At 32.1% G+C, this 22,928-nt stretch overlaps 2 protein-coding genes across 5 annotated transcripts; one reads left to right on the top strand and one right to left on the bottom strand.

Moving 5' to 3' along the window:
• Positions 1-879: 879 nt before the first annotated feature.
• On the bottom strand, positions 880-4,238 carry LOC7479658 (tubulin beta-5 chain). 3 transcript variants are annotated; one of them, XM_024604070.2, is made up of 5 exons: positions 4,072-4,238; positions 2,903-3,301; positions 2,537-2,806; positions 1,131-1,836; positions 880-1,007 (listed from the first exon to the last, which is right to left on the bottom strand). In XM_024604070.2, the coding sequence occupies exons 2-4, from the start codon at positions 3,294-3,296 to the stop codon at positions 1,154-1,156; spliced, it is 1,347 nt and encodes a 448-aa protein (XP_024459838.1). In that variant the 5' UTR covers positions 3,297-3,301; positions 4,072-4,238; the 3' UTR covers positions 880-1,007; positions 1,131-1,153. The 3 variants fall into 3 exon arrangements, with proteins under 3 accessions (XP_024459838.1, XP_006380970.1, XP_002307960.1); XM_006380908.3 differs by having other exon boundaries at positions 880-1,836; positions 4,072-4,237; XM_002307924.4 differs by having other exon boundaries at positions 880-1,836; positions 2,903-3,304; positions 4,072-4,186.
• Positions 4,239-15,914: 11,676 nt separating this feature from the next.
• LOC7479657 (stomatal closure-related actin-binding protein 2) lies at positions 15,915-22,457 on the top strand. Of its 2 annotated transcripts, none has more exons than XM_002308837.4 (13): positions 15,915-16,189; positions 17,095-17,396; positions 17,662-17,790; positions 18,088-18,180; positions 18,571-18,717; positions 19,059-19,127; positions 20,114-20,197; positions 20,342-20,522; positions 20,948-21,064; positions 21,505-21,563; positions 21,697-21,831; positions 21,907-22,059; positions 22,183-22,457. In XM_002308837.4, exons 2-13 carry the CDS (start codon positions 17,112-17,114, stop codon positions 22,213-22,215), a joined length of 1,485 nt encoding a protein of 494 aa, XP_002308873.4. In that variant the 5' UTR covers positions 15,915-16,189; positions 17,095-17,111; the 3' UTR covers positions 22,216-22,457. The 2 variants fall into 2 exon arrangements, with proteins under 2 accessions (XP_002308873.4, XP_052310210.1); XM_052454250.1 differs by having other exon boundaries at positions 15,936-16,036.
• Positions 22,458-22,928: the final 471 nt, after the last annotated feature.

The raw sequence follows: 22,928 nt of genomic DNA, 5'->3' as shown, positions 1-22,928 counted from the left end.
TTCATTTTCACTTTTCTTTTTATTTGGTTATTCTAAGAGCAGGTTGATAAAATTAACTCAAATTGGTTTAGAGTATTTTTATATTTTTTTTATTAAAACTTGGTTTTTTTTAACCAGATTATTTTGAAAAAAATTAACTCGAATGGATTGTGATTGATTGGATTGTGAGTTAATAAAAATACCCTAAATCGACTCATGTTATATTTTTCAGTATTATATTTTTTAAATTATCTTTGTTTTTATCTTTGATTTTAGATTACTAAACCTTGAACTTACATTTCTTTCATCTCATATTCCAAATCATGTTTTAGTTAATTTAACCCAAATTATCTTATATTATTGTCATCTAAATATGTTTAATCAAGCACGAAGAGTATTCACCATAACTTGAACCACCTTCAACAAAAAGAGAACAGGTTAGTGGGAACTAGAAAATACCAGTGGTGTGAGACACTCTTTCCAAGAAACTTGACAAAAGTAGCCAAATAACCCTGTAACTTCCAGAGGTGTGCAGATCGGTACCTGTACCCGAGACCCATTCCCACCAAAGCTGGAACGATCCTTTAACGAAAGGGTTTAGATGGGGGGAAGTAGAGAATACGTAGTAGTGGTGTGAGACAGCTCTTTTTAAGAAAATACTTCAATTTATTTTTTACACAGCATACCAATTCAAAAACACAAAGAAAATAATAAAAATAAAAATCATAAACACAATCCAACCACGAAAACAAACACCATCACAGTGTAACACGACCAAAGTAGCTCAAAATTTCATTAGCGAAGGCCATAGTAATTTTTAACAAGCCAAGAACAACCAGAGAATTTGGGGTGGAGAGATAATTGAAATCAACATGAAGATGATAGTAAAATCAACTGAAATATGCAACGATGATTACTATATATTACAATGAAATGAAAACAAATCCACGACAGAAACAGATTTTTAACTACATAACTACAAGCAAGCTTACCCCCACTTCATCATCAACAATCTTCAAACATTTTAACTATACGAAAGAAAACGGGTGGTTTTCTTAGTCTCTTAGTTAAGTTCATGCACCCAAAATACAAAATAGAATGTAGCAAATATAAGATTCCTCAATAATATATATAATGGAGCAAACATATACCTGTCGACATTACTGTGCAAAATTCACATCTGCTCCGCGTACTGGCCATCTTCCTCGTCTTCGTACTCACCCTCCTCATCAGCAGTGGCATCTTGATACTGCTGATACTCGGACACAAGATCATTCATGTTACTCTCCGCTTCTGTGAATTCCATTTCGTCCATTCCTTCACCAGTGTACCAATGCAAGAAAGCTTTTCTCCTGAACATGGCAGTGAATTGCTCACTGACTCTCCTGAACATTTCCTGGATGGAGGTGGAGTTTCCAATGAAGGTGGATGCCATGGCAAGTCCCCTTGGTGGGATGTCACAGACACTGGATTTCACGTTGTGTGGAATCCACTCAACAAAGTATGATGAGTTCTTGTTTTGGACATTGATCATCTGCTCGTCTACTTCCTTGGTGCTCATCTTGCCACGGAACATGGCAGAGGCAGTAAGGTAGCGACCATGCCTTGGGTCAGCAGCACACATCATGTTCTTGGCATCCCACATTTGCTGGGTCAGTTCAGGAACAGTGAGGGCACGATATTGCTGGGATCCACGGGAGGTCAGAGGAGCAAAGCCAACCATGAAGAAGTGGAGACGAGGGAAGGGGATGAGATTCACAGCAAGCTTTCGGAGGTCAGAGTTGAGCTGACCAGGGAACCTCAGGCAGCAAGTGACACCACTCATAGTTGCAGAAATCAAGTGGTTAAGATCACCAACTGTAAAGGAATAATGACCCAAATGAGCTTATGTTTAACACAGCCATCAAGCAACAAAATAGCAATTGCAACAGTACATAATGGTCACTAATAATGGAGATAAAAGAAATCCAAAGTAAGAAATTCAGAATCTACTCGCTATTTTACATTCATTAAGTTTAACATGTAAAAGATTGCAACACGATAACTTGCCAGCAAATTGCATTTCAAAACTGTCATTATTTAATGCTCTAAACAATGACTAGCCAGCAATTGTCTTTCAAATTGCTCTAACCTATTTAAATTATCACAAATGCTCTGAACATAAAGAAAAAAGGTGAATATCTAGCAGATCTAAAGCATGTTAATTCATTAGCAACAAACAAATTACTAAAAGTAAAGATGCCACTGGCGGTCATCTTCCACTTAAATCACAGAATGCTCCATTATTTGCATACTGTTAAGCTAGCTCCATAACCCAAATAAACGAGCAACAATTTTACATTGCAAAAAAACCAGCAACCAAATTAAGTATCACATGATCAATTGAACAAAAGAAAAGTGACAAGGAATGCGTCGAATCAAGCAAATCCACAACAACGAAACAAGCAAAGGGAATCTAAACCAGTCCAACTTGAAGAACAGCAGCTAACATAAACAAGATGCACACAGAACTTGAAGTGATTGGAGATGCAACTAAAGCCATTTCATCTTTACTTACAGCTGGGAGTAGTCAATTTAAGAGTCCTGAAGCAAATATCATATAAAGCCTCGTTATCCAGAACCATGCACTCATCAGCATTCTCAACAAGCTGATGTACAGAAAGTGTGGCATTGTATGGCTCAACCACTGTATCTGAAACCTTTGGGGAGGGAAACACAGAGAATGTCAGCATCATCCTATCAGGGTACTCCTCACGGATTTTCGAGATGAGCAAGGTACCCATTCCTGATCCAGTTCCACCACCCAGGGAGTGGCACACTTGGAAACCTGCATAAATAACAAAAGGTTCACCACACCCATTTTACAAAATATCAAGGAAACAAATGGAAAAAAAAAAAAAAAAAAAGAGGAGTTACGGCAAACCTTGGAGACAGTCACAATTCTCTGCCTCCTTCCTTACAACATCAAGAACAGAATCAATAAGCTCCGCTCCCTCAGTATAATGCCCCTTCGCCCAGTTGTTTCCAGCACCAGATTGTCCAAATACAAAGTTATCAGGCCTGAAAATCTGCCCATAAGGACCAGTACGAACACTGTCCATAGTACCAGGCTCCAAGTCCATGAGCACTGCACGAGGAACAAACCTCCCACACGAAGCCTCATTGTAGTACACATTCACACGCTCCAACTGCAGATCTGATGAACCAATGTACCTTCCTGTCGGGTCTATTCCATGCTCATCACAAACAACTTCCCAGAACTTTGAACCAATCTGGTTACCGCACTGACCACCCTGTATGTGAAGGATCTCTCTCATTTTTGCTGCTTCAGCAAAAAACAGGACCCCAATCAATCAAAACCCAAAATTTCACAAAGAACAAATCATTTAATCAGCAATTAACAACTACAGAAAGCAATTTAAACTTCAAAAAAATCGAGCTTTAATAAGAGTAATTATCTGACACATCTATCGAAATTATCCTCCAAGATTTAAGCAAACAGAATTCACAATAATATTAATTTCACATGATAACAAAAAAAAAATAATCTAACAGATATAATACTCTAATAGATTTTCATTTAATAAAAAAAACGCATAAATTAGCACTATAATTTAACAAATCATAATATCAACTAAAATGTTGCGCGGGACTGATAAGATCTAAAAAAATTGCAAATTAGAAATAAATTTAGTGAGAAAAATAATCAAATCTAAATAAATTAACTAGAAATAATTTAATTTCAAAAATTGAATAAAATCGTTACTATAAACTCAATTCAGTAACTATAATAAACTTTAAAAAATCAGAAGAAATGGATAAATCAATCAAATCGCTACCTGGTGAGAGCGTTGCAGCAAATGCGGTAAAAAAAAACAGCGAATTATACATAATTTTGAAGATTTAGATATCTAATCGATTAAGAGCGTAGAAGATCAACAATTTAACCAGAAAAATCGAAAAAAAACGCCAAAAAAAAACATCGCAATAAAATTAAGCATAAATGATACACAATTGATATATCTAGTGAGTAATAATTAACGGCAATGTGACTCAGAAAAACATGAGATCTGGAGAGAAAGAGATGTTTACCTTGAGGTGTTTAGAGAGAGAGGGATAAAATTCGAGTCCGTGAGAGGGAGTGGGGAGATATGAGAGCTCTGGAGAGAAGATATATGGTTATCTGAAGAGTGGGGGTGAGGGACAGGGAGTGAGATCGGACGGTATATATTGGTTCCCTCCTGTTTTTTGAATATTTGTTCGGAGCCGTCGGATGGTGTACATGGACGGTTTAGATTGGGTTTTTTGGGCGTGATTATTTAGGTTTTTATTTTTAAATTTTTGCGTTAATTTATTGGACGCATTTGTCCTTGACCGAAATGACGGTAGTGGCTTTTGACGGATGTTCTCGGTGATGGGGATCTCACACCGGTGTCCTTTGCTTTAATAGTATTACCATACTGTCCCCGAATTTTGATTGGGCTGCTAAGTGGTGTTTGACATTGATATTGTGCCACAATTATATTAAAAAAAATAGATTTTTTTTATTTTAAATTAGTATTTTTATTTTTTTCATGTGTTATATCAAAAAATAATTTTTTTATATATTTTTAAAAAATAATTTTTATCATACCACCAAACAAATACTTGGATATTATTGTATCTATTACTTTATGTTATGTTATTTATTATTATGTTGTGAGGTAACAATATTATTTGATTAATTATTGTAGCTTTGTATTGTATTTATAAATATTTAAACTTTAAAATATTTAAATAGTATCTTATTATATTTTATTATTGTGATTTTAAGATATATAATGACTTGTAAAAATTGTAGCATACTAAAAATATTTATTTTATATTAAATGATATGTAACCTTTTAAATTTATACCATATGTATTTCATATAGAATTACTTATTAATTGTTTTTTAAAAAAAAAAAACCTCTAAGTCAAATGGGATTGTAATATCCGGGTCATTCCGCGAGAAATGGCATCATGGAGGAGGGCACATGGGTCATTCCGGGAAAAATTAGATGCAGGCCTCAGCCATCAATTCAGGCAAAATGGTCATCTTGTAAATCAAGAATAAAAATCAGCTGAGATATTTTATTGCAATCAATGCTATCGTCCAATCTAATTATTATTTTTTACATGATAAAGTAAATAAAATAATGATAAAAACCGGCCCCTGAAGCGCGTGTAGGAAACTGTCAATGGTATGTATTGAAAGATTTATTACATTCAAATTATCTGGGGGTTGAGCAGAATATTTATAAAACAAAATCATATTAAAATTAATATAAGATTCACAATTGGAATATCAAATGGAAGGCAGGACAGGTTTTAACTTCTTAATTCATTTATTCGTTACAAAAAAAAGTTTATAAATTGAATATTCATACATTCTAATTTAGATTAATTCTATATTGCTGGGTTTTTTTATAAATTTATAGTTATTGATTAAACTATTTATCATATTTATTTTTTCTTTCTTTTAATTTATTTAATTAATATCTGTGAAAATAATAAAATAGCATAAAGTAATTTTATCAATTAAATTAACTTGAATTTGTAATCTCTTATAAATCTATTCAGACAATTAAATATCAAACAATTTTGTATCATAGAATAAATATGATGATAAAAAAAAAAAAAAACTTGACCGTAACTACAAGAGTTTGCAGGATTTTTTTGAAAGAAAAAAATAGAAGGTTAGTTTTAAAACATATTCAAATCATTTCATAGTCTGGAATTATTAAAAATTCTATATCTATAAAAATCATTTATTAATTTATTATAGAAAAACAATGTTTGTTTTCTAGTCTAACAATATTTTTTTATGAAATTATTACTAGTACTAAATATATTTAAATTCTCATACATATATATACACACACAGGAAATACATGTTAGTTCATTGATTTCATCAATTTATATGAATAATTAACTTATGATTAACAAATTTTTCCAAGATCAAGTGATAGATAGTATACATAAAAAGAAAAAAATTATATGAAGTTCTATAAAAATATTTTTACATGCTTAAAAAATACTTTTTTTATTCCCTCACATGTTTCTGTCTTCTGATATTTATTTTTTCTATTAAATAAATAATAGTAGTTATAACTTAATCACCTTAGATTTTCTCATTGTTTTTGAATTTGTTTTTTGGTTAAAAAAAGGAAGAAAAAGAAAATGATATTTTCCTAGTCCTACAATGACTCCTTGAAAAGGCGCGTGTGACTATTGTTCGAATGAAATAGACAAAACTGTCGCATGAATTAGCCAGCAAGCCACGTGAGGTAAAGCTCGAGGACGTATGGCCCAGCTATTCCGCCAACCAATCAAAGACCAGAGGGCTGCTTGCAATATTAGCTCTAGTTAAAAACTAACCACCCCCTGGTTAACAATGGAGATCAGATCTATGGTGCAAAGTGATACTGACTGCTTGTTTGCTTGCTTGGGTTGGGGTCTAAGCATCTTCAGCTGTGTGGATGTCTTCATGTCTTGTGTCTTAACCACTAATCTCTTAGATTATAAGATTAATGACAACTAAATATAACAAGATTAATGATGATTAGTCATAATTCACGTTAGCAACAACAAAGGTAAAAAGGAAATTTAAATATTGGGTTAAAATTTATGGAATTATTTTTTTAAAAAAAATAGCACACTTTAAATAAAAATAAGCAAACTATCGTAAAAAATAATTAAAAATAACACAGCTCCGTAAAAATTATAAGTGAAAATTATGACTTTCTAAAAAATAAATGGTTAAAATTAGCTTGCATAGCTTTAAAGTATGAGAGATGGAAAAAAAAAGAGTAAATAATAAGATTTTAAAAATACATGATATTAATTATATAAAAAATATCACAAAATAAACTTATTATATCAAAAAAAATCTTATCAATAATAAATGGAGTAGGCCACGTGTATCATCAAGAAAAGACCCGTAAAATAACCAGAATATTCCTGTTGACAGCGAAGGGTGATGGTGCATTTTCAAGGACTTGTTGGTTCACCAGCAAGGAATTAATTGGAGTAGGAGAAACGTTACTATCTGCTAGACAATTAAAAATCTTATTGCAGAAGTTTGACAAATATTCTACACCTAGACCCGATGTGGGAAACCTCAATGTCTCGTTATAAAAACACATACAACCATCAAAATTAAAACAAAACAAAAGTGACTTTTTATGATCATGCCCTTTAAATCTGAGAATAATATTTAGGGAACTAACGGTATCTTAATGATTTTCCGTTTAAGTTATATTTGTTAAACCATTTAATTTTTATATGATTGTTTAACTTAATAATGTTAATACAAGTACTTTCACATTTAGTGTGAGTTCATATTGACCTCTCGAGAATAATCATTGAGCTGTTTTTACCTGATAATAATTTATCTTGTTAATTTCAAGATAGGCATAACATATAATATCCTAAATTCAAAACTTATAGGTGATATAATATTTGTTATTTGAGAAATAACTATTATTGAGTTCGAGAAAGAATATGAGTTATAATGATATTGGAATTCTCATTTATCATGCCAAGAAAAATGATATTGTGTCACTATTAATAGGAAAATCCATATCTTTAACTCATTGTGAAATAACTTAATAATGGATGATACAAGTGCTTTCACACTCATTATGAGTTTATATTAACCTCTTGAGAATAATTATCGAGCAACAAGAGATATTTTTTTACCGGATAATAATTTATCTTATTTATTTAACAACTAGAATCTATCTCTTATGATATATCTTTTTTAAATATAATATTCTAAATTCAAAACTTATAGGCGACATAATGGTTGCTACTTTGAGAAATAACCATTATTGAGTTCGAGAAAGAATATGAGTTAATTCTATAAGAAATAACCACTAATGGTATCCTTTCCTAACGTATACAAGAAGAAATCACCTAATAATCTATGTGTCTTGCTAGTGTTCATTTGCTAATTACATGGGCTGTGGAATTTATAGGCCGAGGCTTTTGGAAACCTGAGACTATCTAATTACTCGGCTTCCTAGCTGCCCATGAAACGTGAGCTTTGAACCTTTCAATACATAGCATAAGTCTCGTTATCCAAAAAAAATCTATTCCTCTAGCGATGTTACTGTGACCCAAGATACATGTTGTCATTCATTGCAATAATATAATTAATATTTATTCTCTTGATAGATATAAGATTATTTTTTTTATCATGAAATAAATATTTTTTAAGAATCATGCAGAATTATTTTAATAATTATATTTTTAATGCATAGTAAAATAATCTAATTTCTTTTGCACAAGATTGTTTTTGTATTTTAATATTTGATAGAATAATATAATTATTGACTACTCTTACCATTCAAATTTTTTAACCTTGGTTTTATAGGCTTGGTTGTAATTTCATCGTGATTTGTTTGTTATTGATGTTTAGTCTTAAGGGCATTTTCAGTTTTGTACATATAAAAAAAAAACAAAAAAGCTGCTGGTGCTTGCCTCGTACGCTTCAGTCGCTCCATCGCCTTCTAACGGCACATGTGGCTGGCTCCAATTGTTGTAACCATGATTCTACCACATCATTTGATTTGTCTTGGCGTTTTCTTCCTCTTCGGGTGATGTATGTATATGGTTTGGCCTGGAATTACTTTTTTTTTTATTTCTTTTCCTTATCTTTCTTCCTTGAATTACGTGTTGATCATGCAAAAAATCATGCCCTTCAATTTATTTTTTCTTTTGATTTAGTCCATCTTTTTTTATTTGCAATTGTTCTATTTACATTGATTATTTCTAATTGGATTTTATTTTTGATTTCATCGTTGGTCATTTGATTTGATTTTTTTTCAAATCTGGGTCTCATTCTTTTAATTGCTATTTATTTTATTTTGGAATCATTTTCTTGATTGATTTGTTTTTATTCCAACTCCACACTTGGATTCATTTTAATTCATTTAATTTATATGTCGAATTTATTTCTAATTCTTTTAATTTCTATTTTTTTTTTGTTTTGCACTGTTTTTTTCCCTCAATATTTGTTTGATTAAGAATTTTTTTTTTTTAGGTTTGTTTTTAATAGGATCATTCCGGTCTTATGACTCGAGTAATAGATCCTGCCTTCTGGACGCACATTCCCTTTTAAGCTGATATTTTTCTTTCTATTTTTAAAGTTTGAGTGTTTTTTTTTTTTTTGTTTTTCTTCTACTAGGTTAGCATTGGCTTGTTTGACAATTCAAATAAACTCGAGTGTGGTTTTTTTGTTGTTGTTTTTTTATCCGTTTATTTATTGTTGTTGTTTTTTATATAAATATTTAAATAGTAAATTTAGCCAATAACTTGTAACTTAAATTTTTTTAACCTATCACTATTTTTACATTAAAAAAAATAAAAAATTTTGACCCACAAGAACACACACACGGAAACATATCTAGTTTCCTTGCTATAGTGTAATGGGCTATTCACACAACAAAATTTGTATTACATTAGAGACAGAAAGCGCCCAGAAGGCAGGATCGCACGAGGGGTAGCTTTGAACCACCTTCTTCTTCTTCGGGTCGAGATGATAGTTGTTCAACCAGCTGGGTTCAATAAATTAACTAATAAACTACGATTTAGAACCTGATTTGAATAAATTTTTTAGTTAAATCAAATAAAATATATATTGAAATGACTAAACTCGTTAGATGTAATTAGATTTTTAGTGATTAGGCTAAACAAGTATAAATGCAATCTGAAGAGCATCCGAATCTGACAAATATGCAGTCTGTAATGAAAAGAAATTGAAATAATGTACATTAGTTTGGCATGTAATATATGCATTATATTACATTATGAAGTGGATGGGGGTGCTCTTCATAATTTCTATTTTTATTTTTAAATGCTTTTTAAAAGTATTTTTAATTTTAAAAAATATTAAATTGATATTTATTTTAGTATTTTTTTGATAATTTTAATGTGAAAATATCAAAAATTATAAAAAAATTATTTTAATATATTATAAAAACACCCAACCAAACAATCTCATTCCCCGTAAAATCCAAGTCTTTGATCTTTGATCACAGTAGTCCTAATATCGGTATGGTTGCAAAAGGTAGTGTTAATTTAAGAAGGATAAATTATAAAATACTTCTTGAACTTCGGAAACTACCCTCGAATTAAAATTTTCCTGATTTTTCATCCTAAACAATATAATTTCTTGAAGATGGCCCTTGTATTAGGGTTTTGCTGGGAAATTTATAATTCTGTCGATTTTCCAACAAACAATATAATCAGTTACTTTTTTTTTTAATTTCCCAACAAAACCCTAACCAAACGGTCATATTATCATATTATTTAAGGTAACAAAAAAAAAAAACACAGTCTGGGAGAGAAAAGGCAAGCCAGTGCTTGTTGGAAGCTTTTAGATATTAATTAGTTGTTCTTAACTTGGATGGTCCCATTCGTTTGTGAAATATTTTAATGGCTAAATCATGATTGTTTGAAGCGACACCAAGCATCAAACTTTCTAAAGTAACTAAAGAAGTAAAGATTAATCTAAGATCAAATTCATTATACCTATGTTTGTTGCTTGATCATCGGAAAAAATGGAAGGTAATGGTCAATAACAATGGCTGTTGGAGTATATTTTTAACAGTCGAATTGAACGGGATATTTGATATTGCTGTACGTGATGATTATTAAAATAATATTTTGTTTGAAAATATATAAAAATAAGTTTTTTTCTAATATATATTTTAAATTTTGATACCAACATATCAAAACTAAAAAAATAAACTAAAAAATAAATCAAATTAATATATTTTTAAACAAAAAATACTCTTGAAAAACATATAAAAACAAAAACAGAAATTATGCCAACAACTCTCTTCATTTTAGAAAACTACATTTTCTAGTAGATTACGGTTACTCTCCATGTACTTCGATGTGATTTTGGATTAATTCGAGGAAAAATAATAATAAAAATACTCATATAAAAACTACAATAATTTAACTAAAATGATATATTTTTTTTGTTTTTTTTTTTTGATTTACGTGGAGTGTTCGGGCCAGCTTACACGCACCACGACTATTCCCCACGGCCCGCTGGACATTCTGCAAGCCCAGGAGCAGGTAAGGCACCGCGGGAGTGACAGGCGTACACATAGAGGGTCGAACCCGGGACGGGGGCAGAACAAGTCACACGAATTGACCACAACAGTTAAACCCTCAAGTGCTGGGTACACACGAGAGCTCGAACCAGGGCACTCAGGCAGGGCAAAGCCTGCCAAGGCCACTGAGCTACAAGCCCCGTGTAAAATGATATATTTTGATTATACATGTACTCACATCTATCTATAGGAACTCTATCACATCTATATTTTGTTTGTTAATGTCTCATGATAGGAATGATATATAAAAAAGCTAAAAATGGATTTGGTTGAAAAAATATAAAATAAATATGTTTCTAAAATAATTTAGAAGTAAGATTTTATATATTTAAAACAGAAAATACATATCTCCTTGTTACATATGTTTATTTCTTTCATCTCGAGCTGGAGAGGGTGATTCAAAGCTACACTATATATCGGGGCTAAAATTCAAGATAGTTTTATAAATAGAATTGATTGAATACAAATATGACATCTTTCTATAATAAATAAATAACAACACTCGAATATAAGATTTACGAATTGAATCAATCTTCTGTTACTACATAGTCGAGTAAATATGAGATTAGTAAAGATGAGATTTAGTATTGCTATCCCCAAATATCAGCTAGGATGTTAAAAAATAATATAAATCATATATTGAAATCTCATCTTATAATTTAAGCTACTGGGTTGAGATGATTTTTTGATATGGTATCAGAGTCTTGATGGTCAAGCGGTCACGAGTTCGAATCTCATCATCTTTATTTATTTGATAAAAATTAAACACAAGATAATACAAACTTATCCAAGTTTCAAGTTTAAAGGATTTTCTCCTCATTTATCTCCGTACATTTACAAACAAAAAACAATTTAATAGCCACCTATACTCTCACTTTTGAATGTGAGTGTCATTGTGCAAGCTCATGCTTCCATGGATATGACATCTGTATGTGCAGCTAGATTTTCTTCGAATATTTTCTTACTTTTACAGGGCTTGAAACTTTTTGCATGATAGATTTTGCTTCTTCGTGAACTTTAGATAGGAATCATTGACAAATTGTCAGGAAATTTGGCACCAATATCACCATGAGGGTATGGCCTTTGTTCATTTAATAACGTATTGGGACTAACCCATGCAAGCTGGGGTTTGGACCCTACCATGTGAAGGTGTTGAGGATTGATTGCAAACATTTTGATGGCTTCGCAATAGGATAAAGAAAGCACTTGTCATCAAGAACAAAAAAGGCTAGGCTAGCCACTTGCTCCGACCCATCTGACAACACCCAAAAGAAAAAAAAAAGAAAAAAAAAAGAAGAAGCCAAGGTGGTGAAACTACACTACTTCTCTCAAAATTAATTATTTTCCAATAAAAGTAAGATTAGTCCAACAATGTGGACTTACATGTAGAAACTGGTAAAAATATCTAACGTTTTTGACAATCTAAAAGGACGGGAAAAAGATGGGGAATGGTGGGCTATGAGAAGCTAAGACCCAAAGCCCCACAAGTCCACCAAAGTGGGGAAAGTTAGGGCACAATTCCTGGGATTCCTAGGGCATATATAGTTTGTTGAACCCTAATCATGCTCTCTACCCTCCACTGCTAGATAAATTATTAGAGACAATCGAGTTTCTCCAATATCACCTACCAAATGCCCCCCACTAACTATCAATAAACAAACAATCCATCCATCATAAAGCTCAAAGGCTTAAAAGCAAACCAGCCACGTTAAATTGATTGTACGTACGTGGGGTTTATCTTGTTAGTGATAAATTTACGTTTAATATTATTATGATGCATAATATTTATTCGTGTTTCAAAAATATTTAAAATAAATATTAATTTGATATTTTTTTGAGTGAAAAAGCAAAAACTACAGTAAAAACAGACAAGCAGTCACTAACCATCATTTCAAACATCATACCTTAGCCCACAAGCAACTTTAAAGCTCCATTGATATTATGCCACAGCCTGCTGGTATACCTTGAGGATGCAGTGTAGGGTTCTTGCAGAAGCTCCCTAAAGTGACAAGGTGGTTGATTAAGACTTGCTTAACAAAATTACTAAAGAAACAGTACCAGTACGTACGTACACATACAGCTTAATTTAGTATTTCTCTTTTTATTATTAGTTTGATTTTTTTTTTTGTTTCTGTAATAAATTGCTGGGCCATGTTTGGATTGATGGCATATAGTGCACCCGTGGAGCCTGCCATAAAGTGAAGAAGTTAAAGAAGGAGAAACACTGAAATCCTTCCGCTCAAGTCTCTTTCGGGGTGTTATTTTTAATTTATGCTCTTTTGTTTCTTTTCAACAATCAATTTCGAGTACTATAATGGTGTCTGGATTCGTCTTTCACATGCAAGGTTTGCCATTCTTTCCCATTTCGATTCAATTTGCGTATTGGTGAAATAGTTTTGCTTTTTAAATAATCTTAATAACTCACCCCATCATCGATCTAGTATATTTAGATTCTGTTTTGAGAATAACGTTTGAAATTGTGTTTCTAAAAAAATTATTTTTTTTATTTAAATTTTATTTTATATTTTTAGATAATTTTGATGAACTGATGTTAAACATGATTTTTTTAAAAATTAAAAAAATATTATTATTTTAATATATTTCTGAGCGAAAAATATGTTGAAAAGTAACCACTACCACATTTCCAAACACCCCCTCATAATTTTTTTTTTATATTATTGATCCCAAGTTACACCGATTCTTTTTTATTATTCTTGATAGTATTTTTTAAAGCATTGACGCTGTGTTTTTTTAACTAAAGGCATTTTAGAAAAATCCGATTTATTAATCACAAAGTTTAATTCTTTTAATCACAAAGTTTAATTCTTTTAAGTATATTTAATAATTCAGTTTAATCTTTGCAAAATAAAAAATTCAATAATTTTGATATATTAATATTAAATTAAAAAAAAAATTATTTTAACTTGATTGAAGATTAAGCTACTGCATTATCAAACACATTGGATATGTTTATGATGGAGTGAAAATGCAAATTTTATATTTTTACTATAGTCTTTTTATTTTTTATTTTTTTATTTTATTAACATTTTAGATTTCAGAAAATTTGCATGTATTTTAATTAATTTTACAGGTCATGAAATTTATAAAACTCAAATTAGTAATTTTTTAAAAATTAAATTTAATCGGTTAAATTATACCTCTTAATATTATCGTGGGTCTGCTCATTTCTCAATGCAAATGATGGTGGTCTATGGACGGACCTTGTGGAGTTGGAAAAAAAATGTAAATTTGTGGTATTTCTTGATATGGAGAGATTGTGTTTTGGCCAGAATCCAAAAGAGTAGCAAAATAAATGACTTTGACAGCCTTTCTCATGTCCACACTCTCAGGCACCAAATCTCCATGCATACCTCTCTCGCGGTATTTGACTGCGACGCATCTAATCTTATCCCTGTTTTTAACTTGGACTGTCTGCCTACCTATAACTTCATTTTCTACGGGGCCTCCATTCAATCCACGGAATATGTTATTACTTTTATCTTTTTTCTTATATAAAAATATTGCAATTCTAAAATTTCTAGGCACAATTTGTGTTTGAGTGTGTTTTGCTTTAAAAAAAAATATTAATTTGTGTTTTTTTAATGATTTTAATATGCTAATTTTAAAAACAAAAAATTATTAATATATTTTCAAATAAAAAATACTTTTATAAATAACTATCTACCTTAATAGTAAACACATAATTGATATGACTAGCAAGTAATCATTTTATATATCGATGCTTTATTTTGACCTTTAAAACTTAAAGAAAAATATAAAAACAAGCTAATATAAAACATAATAATATAACATTAAGTGAAATTCTTAATATTAAAAAATAAATATTAAAAAGTAATTATTATTTTTTATTCATGTATGTATTGTTAATTTATATTCCTATGTATAATTGAAAATAACTATTTAAAATAAGAAAAAAGATTCATAATAATATAATGTTAAGTGAAATCTTTTAATAAATACTATTATTCTTGTTATATATATTGATCTAACTATTAATTACTAATTTTGAAAGATAATTCAATTTATGTCTTTAATTTTACTTTAGTCAGGTTAAACATTATTTTTCTATGGTTCAAAATAAAAAAAATAGTTTAATTATAATCATCAAAATTTATATAGAACTAATTGAAAAACAAACATGTTTATTTAATAAACATTCATGATTCTAGACAATCTACTAGAAATGATAAAAAATATTATAAAATACTTAAATAATATGTGCAAAGCAAATGTTAAGAAATTAATTAATTTAAATGTGAATAATTTATTTTAAATCAAATAGAAAAAGAATTCAATCTTAATAAGAGGAAAACTAGTACAAAAATACCTCATCATTAGCTATCAATGGTTAAACAAGAGAAAGACAAAGGTATTTAAATTGTAACTAGTAATATTTTATTAATTATTTTTCTAACATATATTGTTTTAAAAAATAGATGTGAGCAGGAAAAAAAATTACAAGTGAAAGTATTTTTTATTATGTTTTATAAGTATAAATTTTATTTTATTTTATTAATATCTTTTATTTCAAATTAAACTTATAAAATAACTAATAAAAAGTCATTAAATGCTATAAATTTTTTTAATATAATTTTTTAAAATAAAAAATCAACGAGTTGAATGTTATATTTTAATAAAGTGAAAAAACCCCAAACCCTACCATAACAAGAAGGTGGGACCAAGCATGAAGAGAGCAGCAGGCTTTGGCTCTCACTTTTAACAATTTGACCACACACATTGTTTTGTTTTATAACACCAAAAATCACACACTAACATGACACATTCATTGCTGATGTTGTTGAGAGAGAAGGAGACATTAAACACAGAGCAAGAAAAGAAAGTCAGGCAGTCAGGCTACCCCAACTAAGTCTTTTCCTTTTACTAAAGTAATTCCCCCTCCTTAAGATTCTTCACCTTCCCTTCTTACTTCACACCCTCCTCCTCCCCTCTCTTTCTCTGTAATCTTGCAGTGTCAACTTGCTACAAGAATCCTTCTTGCATGAACTGTTGTTAAGCTATTTTTTCGTGCTGATATCTCTGTAAGTTCTTTTTTTTCTGTCTTATATATATATATATATATATATATATATATATATATATCAAGGTTTGGAGCTCATGTTTTGCTTTTTAGCAGTAAAGTTTTGATCTTGGCTGTGATTTTGAGAGCTGCTTGAGAATCTGGAATGTGATTATGTTGTGTGTTTAACTTCCCAGAAGAAAGTTTATGGCTTGGTTGGTGAAGAATTTGTTCTGTAGAGATATTTGGTAATGAGGGTTGGAGTTGTTGAAATGTAGTTGAAGACATACACTTGGTAACTGCAACTATAAGTAAAGAACATACTTTTATGGACTAATTTGTCTCCTGCTTTTATTAAAAGCTTCATTTGGATGACATTTGTCTCTCCCCCTTTTTTTCCATGGCTGCATTTTTGAGCTGGATCATGCTCTTTTTCACCATTAGAGTAGCCCGGGAAATTTTGTGTTGGAAATTGGAGACCAGTGTTGCTGCAGATCGATGAACATTCTGTTCTTTAAATGAAGCTCATAATTTGGTTTGAAGTAGGAAGTTATTTTAACTTTGATGCTCTGCGAGACTTGTTACTTGCTGCCACTAGCAAGTTGAGTTTCCATTTAATTTGTAAACTTAGCCATCAATTTCTTGCATATCTTTACTCAATGTAATATACGGCCCTTCATTGACTTCAAATCCTTTCTGCCTTTGTGCATTTGAATAGTAATTTCCTTGGTTTGATTGTGTTCTTTTCAATACAACTAAATATCAACGATCAATACTCTAGGTTTTTTAATCTGCACAAATTCTGGAGCTTTGTGCTGTGAAGTTTTGTGAGGGGTGAAGTTTCAATGTGTCTTTAGATTTTCCTTTTCTCCTATTTAAGGTTTAAAGTTTGATGTTTTTTTTTTGGGACTGGCTTATGGAGAGCAGGAACCTAATCTGAGTAAATGACGAAGATAAGTCCAGAAATTGAGGAAAATATGCAGGGAGAAGTAATTTTTCCTGTTTCGGCTGATGTGAGCTTTGCTTCTGATGGGTTTCCAAAATATAAATTAGGACCTGATAATCAGATTTTGGAAGAGCCAAAGGAGGACAACAAGGGTCCATCTTTAAAGGAAGTTGTTGAACAGGAAACTATGCAGCTGTCAGATCAGCACAAGCGACTCTCAGTTCGTGACCTTGCCTGTAAATTTGACAAGAACTTGACTGCTGCTGCTAAGTTGGCTGAAGAGGTTATCTAACTTTGTCATTTTTTCCGATGTGGTTTTATTTGTTATTTATGCGTGACACGCACACATGCATGTGCACAATTGAGGAATACTCATTTAACATTGAACACGGCCTTCTTCTTGCAATTGAAATCTATACCCTTTATTTACTTAGCTCAATCAAAGGCCATCTGCCCTTTCCCTTTCAGCTGATCTTTTCTTAAAAGAGTATGTTCTTTTGATGTGGATAGATGACAAAATTACTCATACTTGTTTCTCCGACTTTCAGGCAAAGCTTAGAGAGGTGGCTTCTTTGGAAGGACATGTTCTTTTAAAGAAGCTTAGAGATGCCCTGGAATCATTAAGAGGTCGTATGGCCGGGCGAAACAAGGAGGATGTGGAGAAAGCCATATCTATGGTCAGTCTTTTCCCCCACTTTTTCCATTTTCTTTTCTGTATAAAAGCCATTGATAGGCAGACAGTCATCTATATGTTTCAAGTGGTAACATGTGGTTGATATTTTCAATATGCATTTAACACCTCTGTATAATTTAGTTACCACTTTCAGCTTCTAATTGTATTTTGTTGTTTTTGCTACCAGTAACTTCTGTCTTTCTTTACAATTTACTGAAGAAGCCTTCTTGCAAGTGCATTTATAATTCTGTTTCTACATTTTCAATATGATAATTGTTGTCAACTATAATCTTTTATGCAGGTGGAGGCATTAGCGGTTAAACTGACTCAAAACGAAGGAGAATTAATTCAAGAAAAATTTGAAGTGAAAAAGCTGGCCAACTTTCTTAAACAGGTTGGTCGATAGTGTTATAAATTTGCATATAGATTTAAGGAACTACTTCTTCCTGGACAAATATATCAAGTTGTACCCTTTTATAACTTCAAAGTGTGGCATTTCCCCTTAGTTTCTTATGCTGCTTAGTAAATCAAACATAGGATAGGTTGGACTTTGAGGTTTTGTATCACTTAGGATACTATGTGATTCTCTCATCCTAATGGCCTAACCATTGGTTATCCTAGAATAATGCCTTGGAGCTGTGGTCCTAATGCTCCCCTTTTGATTGATGAGGTTTCAGTAATTTGTGCATGTGAAAACCTTGCGTGAATGCACTTCTTATTTAGCCTTTTCTTGTCCACCTTCTAAAATCCTTAGTATTAATTTTTATTTTATTTTTGTCTCCAGGCTTCTGAAGATGCTAAAAAGTTAGTGAACCAAGAAAAATCTTTTGCTTGTGCTGAAATTGAGAGTGCCAGAGCAGTTGTGCAAAGGATTGGAGAAGCCCTAGATGAAGAAGAAAGGGATGCTCAAAATTCGAAAAACCAGGCTGCTGTGAGTTTTTCATCTTTGAATGTCTTCTATTAAATCATTTGTTGTCACTCAGTTAATTCCATCTAACACACCAAATTTTTCTTGTCTTATTGCTAAAATTGCATATTCTTTCATAAACATGATTTTGCATCATTTTGTTCACTGTAATGCTGGAGATTTGTGGACATGGCATAATGTCATATACCGTTCCTTTAGAAGCTTTGCTATGTTATCTTTACACAGTTACTACAATAGCATTTTGCATAAAACAATACAAATACAAGGTCTGTAATATCAATTGGAGCATGAGATGGCTATCAAATATGCCATGACAATATCTGTTGACACGCTTGTTACTGCAGGATGTGGAGGAACTAGTTGAGGAGGTTCAAGAGGCTAGAAGAATAAAATTATTGCATCAGCCAAGCAAGGTACATTGATACTGTCCCTTCTCATTTGTGATGGCAGATGGGATATTTATGGTCCTGTCTTATTATTGCATAGAACTGACACACGGGGGTCACTACAAGACTGTTGATTTGATTGGATCATCCTTTTTTACTTCTTGTTTGGTTTGTTCTAATTCATAACATTCAATTAAGTTTTACCCAAATGAGTCATTGTTAGCACATTATGACCCTGCAATTCAAATAAGACTATCCCCTTAATTTTCTACAAATCATGGTCAGCTGCTCTTTTTGTAGCACAAAATTTCTTATCACCAGAAGTAGTCATGGGACTCATTGAAGTGAATTTCATGGTTGATATAGCCCTTTTCCTCTCAATATTTTCAACTTGAACCATATGGTTCGTACTACTGCTTCATTGGTGTTAAGATGGACACTGTAGTTATGCTATCTTCATTCCCAGTCCTTTGATTATGAAATTGCATTTGTAAATGGCTGGCAGTGATCGTAGCTGAATCGTGACAACTGCAAGTTTCATGTAAATAAAATCCATCATTTTAACAGGATGAAAGTTGTTTTGTGATGTGTGATCAAATAGATACTTTGATACATAAATTGGTAAGTCAATTGAGAGAGATTGGTTCTTTGAAAATGGTTCGTGCTCCACTGTTTATGTAATGTTCTATTTACATCAATTACACTTGCACAAATGCTCTATTTGCCTGCTCTTTTGCATTTTTCTTGGTTGTCCTGGGCACAAATATTCGGGCCTAGAAATGAAACTGTGACATGAAGAATGTATATCTCCATTATATAATTGTTCAACTTGCAGAGTTACTTATCATTCTTCACATAACCTTAAAACGATCTATTGATGGTAATTTTAATATTAGCCTCGTTCTTTTTTCTAACAACATTTTATGCGCAAGGCTCATTTTATCCAGTTGTGATAGTGTTATGGTTTCATTTAACAATATTTTATTGACCGTAAGCATACAACACTTTCGCAGGTTATGGACATGGAGCATGAACTTCGTGCACTACGAAATCAAATTCGGGAGAAGTCTATAGTTTCAGTTAAACTTCAAAAAGAGGTTTGTTTTACGTTGTCATAGTTTTCTAAATTCTCTCATGCAAACAATTTCTTTTATAATATTTCGCTTTGGCTGACATGATATAAGTTTTCTTTTAATACATATGTCAGAACGTTGTGCTGATGTTTTCCTATTCTTTTCTAGCTGGCAAAGAGCAAGAGAGCTGAGCAGAATAAATCTGCTCCATATGTCCTAGATGGTTCTGAAACTCTAGGTTCATCTCTACAACTCAAGCCTCGTTCGGATGGTTCTCCACCCCTTTCGAAGTGTTCAGTTCAGTGGTACCGCGTATCATCTGAAGGCAGCCAACATGAAGTTATTTCAGGTATTCAGTTGGATTTTGTCGCATGTTTAGGAAAGATACCTCTTTGATCAATTTGTAATATATTTGGTGTTTTGCTTTGCTTTCTCCCTATTAATGGACGTTCAAAAAGTTCTTCCAGAAGCAGAATGCTCTATTGGTATTGATAATGGTTTTGTATCTCACGGTGCTTTATCTGGAATTTGCTTTAAAAAAAATAGTTTCCACTGTCCAGTTTAGTCTTAAGCCTCCTTAAGCACAATCCTAGATTGTGTCATCAGTGATGAAATTCACTAGGCATTTCAAGCATTGACATTCTTCTCCGTGTCCTTTCTTTTAAGGCTTCCCGTGTATCTTAAAGATGGGAACCGAGATGATTAAGGAGCCTTTACATTTGTTATCTCGTATCCTTCTCCTCCATCTTACATAATTCAATATTTTCTCTGCAGGTGCCGATAAAACATTTTATGCTCCGGAACCCTTTGATGTTGGCCGAGTATTGCAAGTGGACATTGTTTCAAATGGCCAGAAAGTCAGTGTAACAACTTCTGGTCCCATTGAACCTGGTTGGTGTTAATTATGAAATATCGTGTAGATAACAATATCGTTCTTGTGATGCTCTATTATCCCACATGTCAGGATTATAAGGAATTTGAATTAGATAAAAGGAATGGCCAATGGACCTCTGCGCAGCAAGGAATTTCTTTTGGGTAGTGAGGACAAATAGGCCCAACTCAATGTTGCACTTGTAGGTCTAGAGGTAGTTTAGTTGCACAGCAGGCCTCTCTCCCTGGCTTGGGGCATGATAGAATGGAATCAAAACGGGGGAAGAATGTGATGCTCCACGGGCTTGGGTGGGGTGTGACAGTTCTGTGGTTGTCCAATCCCTCCTTTTCCCTGCTATTCTTATCATTTTTGTGTAATCTCTATCGGATTGCTAGACAGGGTTCTTCTATTATTAGTGGTGCTCAAGATTTATACTAACGCATCAAATTACTCATAACAGCTGCAGGATTGGCAAGCCATGTAGAGAATCTCTTGAGAAAATCTAGCTTCGAATTTAGCGTATGTGACCTTGTTCTTTCCCTTTCCCTTTCGTCATCTTCCAAAAGCAAACACACTCATGCTAAACACGCACATACGATATTACATGTATTTCACTTATTTTTACTTGGTTTTGACATTTCATGTAATGCAGGTGGTTATTTCCCAGATGAATGGGCAAGATCATGCATCACATTCTGTCCATGTGTTTAATGTTGGGAAAATGAGGATAAAGCTTTGCAGAGGGTGGATTACAAAGGCTAGAGAAATTTATTCAATGTCAATGCTGGTAAAACAACAGGACCAACTACACTGTTAATGAGTTTGTTGTATCTCTCTGACCATTGCCCTTTTCTACCTGCAGTTATGTGGAGTTAGAACCAACAGCAACACTGCTGCAAAGTCATTGTTTTGGCAACCAAGGAAGGGCCTTTCATTCGTATTAACATTCAACTCAGAGCGAGATAGGAATGCAGCGATAATGCTCGCCAGGAAATACGCCTATGATTGCAATGGGGTACCTTTTTTATTCTTTCTATTTATACACCAATACAATCATTTCAGCATTACAAGCTGTCCCTTTCCGTGATATTTTGCTAAAAAAATTTCTCGTCCCTCACGTAAACCCTCGCAATTGCAGGTCATACTTGCTGGACCAGAAGATCAAGCATAGAAGAAAATGTGACTGACCATTTTTTTTATTTAACAAGATGCGAGTATAATCAGGTTTTCACAGCTTGATTGATTGTATTTGTATGTGTGTGTGTTTGACATGGTGAAAGAAGAATACACCTTTCTGATTGTTTTTGGATTTCGACTAATTTGGATGCTGTCGTTTTAGGCATAGTTTTTTGTTTGCCTAATCCTCTGCTGTAACAAATTTAACCATTTTTGATTGATTGGTTCTTTGTGTCTTGTATATCTTTAACAACTTTGTGCACAAGTTTTGGCTTTTTTCCATCTAGTACTTAACCATTTGTGGTTTTTGACACAACAAGGGTAGAATGAGGGTTGAAGTATGTGCTTGGCGACGCTGTACACCATGTTGAAAGCATCATTACACATTGAGAATGTTGTAGTGGTTGTTTTTTAAACTGCTTTTCATTTTAAAATATATTAAAATAATATTTTTTTTATTTTTTAACCATTATTTTTGATATTATAATTTGAAAACATTAAAAATATATTAATTTTAAAAAAAAAATTCAAATTTATTCAGAAATATTTTTAAAATGCAGAGCCTAATAGCAATCAATGAGGCTTGTTTTAGGCTAGTTAGGGAGCATGGTGAAAAGAAGATAAAATCACCTGGAGTTACAGCGGAACATTCGGAAGATTTATGAATTAGCACTCAAACAGAATTGTCCATTGAAATAACTCAGTGAC

The sequence above is a fragment of the Populus trichocarpa genome, chromosome 6 (genome assembly GCF_000002775.5).
Source record: "Populus trichocarpa isolate Nisqually-1 chromosome 6, P.trichocarpa_v4.1, whole genome shotgun sequence".
Classification (NCBI taxonomy): Eukaryota; Viridiplantae; Streptophyta; class Magnoliopsida; order Malpighiales; family Salicaceae; genus Populus; species Populus trichocarpa.
Note: the sequence above shows the minus strand (reverse complement) of the source record. Positions and strands in the feature narration are given on the sequence as shown.

Bases quoted from the DNA above. Each gene is read 5' to 3' on its own strand.
- LOC7479658 (XM_024604070.2), bottom strand. From the start codon at position 3,296: ATGAGAGAGATCCTTCACATACAGGGTGGTCAGTGCGGTAACCAGATT. The intron at 2,807-2,902 runs GTTTGCCGTAAC...TTATTTATGCAG, and splicing joins GAATTGTGACTGTCTCCAAG to GTTTCCAAGTGTGCCACTCC. The intron at 1,837-2,536 runs GTAAGTAAAGAT...ATTCCTTTACAG, and splicing joins TAAATTGACTACTCCCAGCT to TTGGTGATCTTAACCACTTG.
- LOC7479657 (XM_002308837.4), top strand. From the start codon at position 17,112: ATGACGAAGATAAGTCCAGAAATTGAGGAAAATATGCAGGGAGAAGTA. The intron at 20,523-20,947 runs GTATTCAGTTGG...TTTTCTCTGCAG, and splicing joins CCAACATGAAGTTATTTCAG to GTGCCGATAAAACATTTTAT. The intron at 21,065-21,504 runs GTTGGTGTTAAT...TACTCATAACAG, and splicing joins TTCTGGTCCCATTGAACCTG to CTGCAGGATTGGCAAGCCAT.